The following is a 7,541-nucleotide window of genomic DNA, read 5'->3' on the forward strand; positions in this document are numbered from 1 at the left end:
CTGAGGGTTGCGATCCGTTGCCGGACACAAAAAAAGACAAAAAGGAAAAAAAAAAAAAGTAATCAAATGTCTTCCCAGCTTCTAATGCTGTGTATCTCCATAAGTTATTAATAAAACAAAACCGATGCCTGTTCATTCAACTCCTTCTGATTAGAAAAAAAATCCTAAGACTCAGGGTCACTCCTTTATGTCATTTATGTAATTAAATTTAAAAACAAACAAGGAATTGTTGGCCTCTTACAAGTTTTCAAAAATAAAATAACACTTGGGAATTCCATAGAATGTGGTAATTTGTTGTATGTAAAACTGCTGACTCATTCTTCTGAAATTTTTATATTAGAAAAACATCTTGGAAAGCTTCTGAAATGACACGTTTTTCAGTAAATATCTTTGTAAAAAGTAATCTCATTTAATTGAGATGTGATAATCCAAATTTTCCTTTAAACTTTCTTCAGAAAGCAGCAATTCTCATTGAAACACACACACACAACAAAAAACACAACAACAGCTTTCATTACTGGAGGAAAGATGACGTTTTTATACATCCTTAATAGGAAGGGGCAGTCACTGTGTACAACTTTTTGGCTGTGAGAAAATCCACAAAGGCTAACCAGGTCTCCAGAAAGGGATCAGAGATGACGCCTCCAGATTAAGAGCAGGGGCAAAACCAAACCTGAAATCAGTGGCTAAGTGATTTTCTTTGTGGGCGAAGAGAAGAAAGGACAGAAAAGGAAAGAAGTGTGAGATAAGATGGGTATGAAAATCACAGAAAAGCCTCTCTCTAAAGCACCGTAAAAGCAAAAAAGAGCTAAAGTAACAGAAAAGAGTAAAATATGCCCAGAAAGAAATTTCTAGAATTGGTTTGTTTTAAAATAAACAAGCCAAGAATCCTTCCCTGTTCCAGTTCAGAGCAGGCACAGCTTGACTCCAGGATTGGGTTGGATGCTCAGTAAAGTTCCATTAGGACAATGTTAACCCCACCATCTCCAGTCTGGAAGATTCCTTCCCTGTCTCTGGAAACACATCCACCGGGTATATTCTGGTGATTATTACTTACTTTTTGGAGTAAAAAGCATCTTCTTCTTTTACTTCAGTAACTATTACTTTGGGTGGTTCATCGTTCTCTTCTTCATCTCCACCTTTTATAAAAATGACACTAACTCAGTAAGATTCAAATCGAGAGCTTGAAAAAGTGACACAAGTTTGTTATCTGCCACCCCTAACCTCAACTTGAAACGTTCCATGTAAGCTGATATACAGACTGAAAATGCACACCTAATTTTTGGGATGGGTGCCTGCTGGATTTTATTTTGTGAAAAACAAAAATCACTTTTAATGAGAACATACCTCTCTATTCTAAAATAACTTCCAAATTGCAGAAAGCCCTAGGATAGGATGGGGAAAAAAATAATAATAAAAAATAAAAAATCCATGCTTATGATGTTTACAGAAAAATAATCAGTCAACATTCAACTATTTATATTCAGATTACCCACTGGAAAATTAAAATCTCAGATGGACTTCTAACACCTTCCTCCCAAATGTTCCTGTGACCAGATCTGCATCTTGCCAAGAAATAACCAATATCAGTAATGGCCAAAGATGTGGAATACATTTTTTTACAGGGCAAGTTGTCAGATAAATCGTTCCAAAGCTAAGTGTAAATAATTTAAGTTTTGTTTGAATCGCCACATGGCTCACTGCTCTAGTACCAAAGGTATCCCTGCTGACTGAGCCCAAATAGCACTTTCATTCACTGCAGTGCCCAACCACAGGGGGAGATCTAAGAACTATGTAAACACAAATATACAGGACCCTTTTAAAGGAAAGGCAGTTGCATAAAACTCACTAAATTAAAAAGCAAGTGTCTAACGAAAACAATTCCGGTGCTCAAACAATTTACGTCACAATATTTAAATTATAACCAGGTAGTGTATAAGGCCAGTGTGCCTAGAATCTCCTAAGGATATTTTTAAAAAAATAAAGATCCCAGGACTCCTGAGTCAGGCTCTCCAGGGTGGGCCCCAGGTATTTCTTATTTTAATAAGCTCCTAAGTCAAATGCATAAAATGTGGGTAACCATGAGGTAAGTGTACTGAGGGGTGTCCTGCATAGATTGAGATTCATTTCAAATTCAATATTCACTGTGTTCCTGTGACTGCCTTAGGAACAGGAAAGACTCTCCATTTGTCTTATTTAGGGGAGCAGAGAAGAACTAAAAGGGGAGACCCTTATTCTATCCTTTGCTCTTGAGAGCCTTTGCCTGAGGATATACTTGAATGTAGGGCAAGATAGAATAGTAACGAAAGTCTAGCTCCAGGTTCATAAAGATATATTTCAGCAGCAAATTGGCAATAGCGGTTTTCTTTCTCAAGGATCAGTATGTTAACACCTCTTGGGAGGTGTGCTTTTAACTGCTTACAAGTATCTTCACAGACACCATTTGTTCACAACCACCAAGTGATGAAGGGGATCATGATATAACCACACTTTTTAAAGAGAGGACAGAGGGAGTAGAGGGGCTGGGACTAAGGCCTATGTCTTCTGCCTGGTCTGGGGCACTGACACTACAAATAGTAGAAATGTCACTTAAGACACCATCACCGCCCTTCTGGAAAGGTGGCTGTATCCAAGCCCATAGAGGGAAAACACTGTTGATTTGCTTCCTATTGCTACAACAAGTCTATCTTTTTAATTTATAGTCAAGTACTGTTTTGCCACGTGACTTTATTTACAGTCAAATCTTCCTAAATACAAATTAATTCAGTGGACACTCATGATGAACTTTTTCAAATAAAACACAATTTTCAAAAAATATATATATATATTTTTTCTTTTTTTTGTCTTTTTTACTGACCGGTAACAGGATCACAACCCTTGGTGTCGCACCCGTACCGGGGACCAGCAACGGGATCGCAACACTCAGTGTTGCGCCCGCACCGCGCTCAGCCAGTGAGCGGGAACCGGTCTCCACATGGGATCCAAACCCTCGGCGGGAGCACCGCCGCACTCCCAAGCAGTGCACTCTCCAGTGCGCCACCGGGCCGGCCCTCAAAAAATATTTTTAATTCACTTTAAAAAAAAAAAAATGCAAAGCCGTGTGTTTGATACTTTTCAAAGTCACTGGGTCAGATGTTTTTACGTTCATTTTATTTTTATATTCTTAGTCCTCATATAACCCTACAAAATAGGTCTTATTCCATTTTACAAAAAAGGAAACTGAGATTCAGAGGAGCTAATCAACTTTGTCCAGGTTCACACATTGAGGAAACGATGGAGTTACAATGAGGATTCAGATCCATCCAAATCAAAAGTCCACACTTTCCCCACTAAACATAAAACTGACAAAAATCTAAAACAAATTACAATGATAAATTTTATATTTACCTTTGCATTCATTACTGCCACCTTCAGCTTGGCTCTCTGATGTTTTAGTGGAAAATGGCGAAGAAAGTGGTTTACTCTGGGTGATATCTTTGCCAAATAAACTGGAGTTTCCAGGGGAAAATGAAAATCCAGTCAGGGGACCAGAGCTCAATGAGCCCAAAACAGAACTATCGATTTTCTTGCCAAAATTAAACGAGGCACTTGTTCCTATCGATGGGTCCATGTTCTTTTCAGACACAACCTCCATCTTCTTTTCAGATGTATCCTCACTTTTGTTGCCATGAAACAAAAATGCTGACTCTTGTAGTTTTGTTGAACCAAATAGGGACGGAGACTGTGTTTCAACCAACATTTTGTTAGTTTTACTTTCAGCGTTACTACTGCCACTGTTCCCATGTTGCTGTTCAATATTCGCTAAATATTTCTCATAGTCTTTAAAGATAGGTGTCAGATCACAGAGCGGGTTTGTATTCACGTGCTTCACTATCCAATCCCGAACAGAGCAGTTCAAAGCAGCCAACTGCTTGTGATAGGAATTCCCAGCGCAGGCTTTACTTGCAGCAAGGCCAGAGGAGGAGGACTGCTGACTGTCACCGTTAGTTTTGAGATCTGAAATCTTTTTATCGACCAAGGTGGTAGGGCCATTTTCAGCAATAGAACCTACGGGAAATTAATGTGTGAGGAATTTATTTAAAAGTTGATTTGACTAAACCATCTAGATTTTTTTTACCACTCTATCTTCATTTTCTGCTTTTACTATATACTATTTTTTTGTTTGTTTTTAAAAGATGATTGGTAAGGGGATCTTAACCCTTTACTTGGTGTCGGGGGCACCACGCTCTTCCAAGTGAGCTAACCGGCCATCCCTAAATAGGGATCCGAACCTGTGGCCTTGGTGTTATCAGCTCCGCACTCTCCCAAATGAGCCACGGGCCAGCCCTACTGCATCCTATTTTTGACAGTTCAAGAAGTATGTATGCAAGGAGAATATTTAGAAACTGGTTATTGGTAAAGCTGGTTATCATAAAAATTGTACCAAACTACACATAAGAACAATATCCTTTATATGCTTGCATTAATAAACCTTTACATTTTAGAAATAATCTTTTCCTTCAAAAGGATGCCTATTTCAAAGAGACTGTCAGAGCAGGTTAGCATAAAGCCTAATCCTCAAAGTTGTTGGGATAAACATATATTAAAGTAGCTAAAACCTTAACAGAAAGTGCTTATTTTAAATAACACTAAACATGCTGCCTAATTAAAATCAAACAGTATACACACTTTCTGAATAATTAGCTAAATGTAATCCAACCAGTCCAGATCATTTTCAAGATTTTAACCCATGATCCCATTCTCTGTTACTAATCCCAAGAGTTCTTGACTAATTCCCTTAAATCAGGATCAGGCAATCAACACATCCTGTGCTAAACAAACCTAGCCTGAGAGCCCCTGATCCAGGGACAATGTCATCTGAGTTCCCAGTGGCCATTCTGGTGTGAGGTCCACATATAATAAATGAGCAGACGGGAAAGCAAGCCTTCAAGGAGCATCTATGAAGTGCTTCCTTTTCTCCCTTGACTCTTCTCCTTTCATAGTCGAAGATTCTGAGACTCAGAAGTTAAGGAACTTTACCAAGCTCATCCAACTGGTAACTGGCAGAGCTGAGAACAGAACCTAGGCCTATTTTGGCTTGAAAGCCTTGCTCTACCCATTACTTTGTAAATAGCCAACACCTCCATAAGTTCCATCCCTTTCATTATTACCCTGTTTTTGTTCACAAAGTCCCAGGACCCAGGTAAGTACAAGAAAAACATTCTTGGGGCTGGCCCATGGCTCACTAGGGAGAGTGTGGTGCTGATAACATCAAGGCCACGGGTTCGGATCCCTGTATAGGGATGGCCAGTTAGTTCACCTGGGAGAGTGGGGTGCTGACGACACCAAGTTAAGGGTTAAGATCTCCTTACCGGTCATCTTTTTAAAAAAAAGAAAAAGAAAAAGAAAAAGATTCTTGCAAAGTTATTTTTCATAGATTTACACAGATGTAGCTGGGGGGAGGGGAACCTACTTACCAAAGGCTGCCATGGGCTCTGTTGCTGCCTTTGCACTAGTTAAGGGAGGGGCACTAGTTATGCTGTTTCCATTCGACAGTCCTTCCAGAGGCTTCCCTCCAGCACCACTACCAAATCCAGAAAATCCTCCTCCAGAAGGTACGACCAAACCTTTAAAACCTTTAAAGGCTCCTCCACTATCAGACTGAAATATGAAGAAAAAGCACACATTAGGTAAGTATACTTTCCATCACCAAATAAGCAAGTGACAATATTATCTTGGCTAAATAGTAACTATACTCCATATGCAATTGGCATTATAAGTATAGAAAACCACTAGTACAAGCAGAAATAGGAAATGAGATAGATTTTATTCAAAGATGGCTATGCAATGTAAAGCTTCCTTTCTGATATAGTCAGAAAGAATAATAATAACTTATGGTGATGTATTTTTTAAAAAGTATTATATATATTTAAGACATAAAAGACTAATGAAATAAATTCATGGACTAAGCCTCAGAATAATAACTGAGGCATAGTACATTCTCAATACAGCTACACCCCAAATGAAAGACGTTTCATGTATTAGTCAAACACCATCTGCTTAAGGAAGTTATAGAACCATCAAGTTAGGTTAACTAAGATCTTCTGCAGTTTTCATCTGCTTTCAGCTTACAGAAACTTGAGAAGATGATCAAATCTCTAACCTAGGTTTTTCTGTTAATTGAGCAATCCAGGGCAACTTTTTATTCTCATTTTTCTCACTGCTTCCTTAAACTCCACTTCTTTCTTTTTTTTTTCCTTTTTGTCTTTTTTTACTGACGGGTAACGGGATCACAACCCTCGGTGTCGCGCCCGTACCAGGGACCGGCAACGGGATCGCAACCCTCGGTGTTGCACCCGCACCGCGCTCAGCCAGTGAGCGGGAACTGGTCTCCACATGGGATCCGAACCCTCAGCAGGAGCGCTGCCGCGCTCCCAAGCGCCGCACTCTCCAGTGCGCCACCGGGCCGGCCCAACTCCACTTCTTTAGCAAGGCCTTTTACTCTTGTTCTAGCTTGCTCACATGTGCAACCTAAGATGCTCTGGAAATGTCTGGCACTCATTATGAAATTCTAAGCTATTCTGTGCCCCTGTAACTGCTGGAGAAAGGTTCCTCAGTTTAGAGTGCCACTTTTTCATTCAAAATAGTGGTTACACCACAGGGGGTGATCTGCTTCTTAGACCAACCATCCACGAGAGTTCACAAATCTCAAGTTCCCACACAAATTAATTATAACCATGATCTCACCAAAAATTTACTTAAACTGGAACCTCTTCATTTTCTAAATTGGCCAATTAGCTTAAATGTTATTGCGTATTTCCCCCAAAACATAAAAGTTTCAATCACATCTACAAAACATCAGATGTTTATTGACCCCTGATACATTTACGGCAATAAAGTTAGGCAAAGAATGCAAAATCTTAACTTGTATGAATTTTAATGCATGTAATCAATATAGCTTAGATTTTGACGCTTTCAGATTGATTTTTGGTCACTCAAAATCCAAAATTAACACCAAGGCCAAGGGTTCAGATCCCCTTACTGGCCAGATGCTAAAAAAACCAAAAAAACCAAACCACAAACAAAAACAAAATCCAAAATACAACAAGCTAATAGTTATCATTTTAAAACAAAGATTCATGGAGAAGGTGTAAAGCTGCAAGTGGCTCTTCAGGCCCTTTTTATTTTGCACTAGTTTCAAAGGCTACATGGTATTTACAGCTATTTTGGAAACTGCTGATAGTAAATTGGCCCTAGAATCATCACAAAAATTAAAGAACCCCTAGTTAAAAAAAAAAGACATTCAGAAAAATGAGATTAAAAGTTGAATGAGAAGATACCTACTTGGGCTCCAGGGGCACCGAAACATTCCCACATCCCCCAATCTCCCTCACTTGTTTTATTTTTCTCCATGGCACTTATGGAGAAAAACTAATCCTATATATTTATGTTTCTCTTCCATGATGAAGTTAAGTTCCACAAGGCAGAGATATTTAGGTCTGTTTTACTTGCCAATGTTTCTCCAGTTCCTAGCAGATCTGTTGAATGAATAAACAAATCTG

General features: G+C 39.1%; 1 protein-coding gene across 1 annotated transcript in view; it reads right to left on the reverse strand.

The window, feature by feature from the left end:
• The window catches only part of NUP50 (nucleoporin 50kDa), a gene marked incomplete at its 5' end in the record, with an annotated part of 10,361 nt that extends 4,683 nt beyond the window's left edge, over nt 1-5,678 (reverse strand). Inside the window, 3 exons of the mRNA XM_008582773.1 lie at nt 1,058-1,139; nt 3,388-4,047; nt 5,457-5,678. Of these exons, the coding sequence (XP_008580995.1) occupies nt 1,058-1,139; nt 3,388-4,047; nt 5,457-5,678 (964 nt within the window). The remainder of the gene's footprint in view (nt 1-1,057; nt 1,140-3,387; nt 4,048-5,456) is intronic.
• Nucleotides 5,679-7,541: the final 1,863 nt, after the last annotated feature.

The sequence above is a fragment of the Galeopterus variegatus genome, unplaced genomic scaffold (assembly GCF_000696425.1).
Source record: "Galeopterus variegatus unplaced genomic scaffold, G_variegatus-3.0.2 Scaffold2719, whole genome shotgun sequence".
In the NCBI taxonomy this organism is placed as follows: Eukaryota; Metazoa; Chordata; class Mammalia; order Dermoptera; family Cynocephalidae; genus Galeopterus; species Galeopterus variegatus.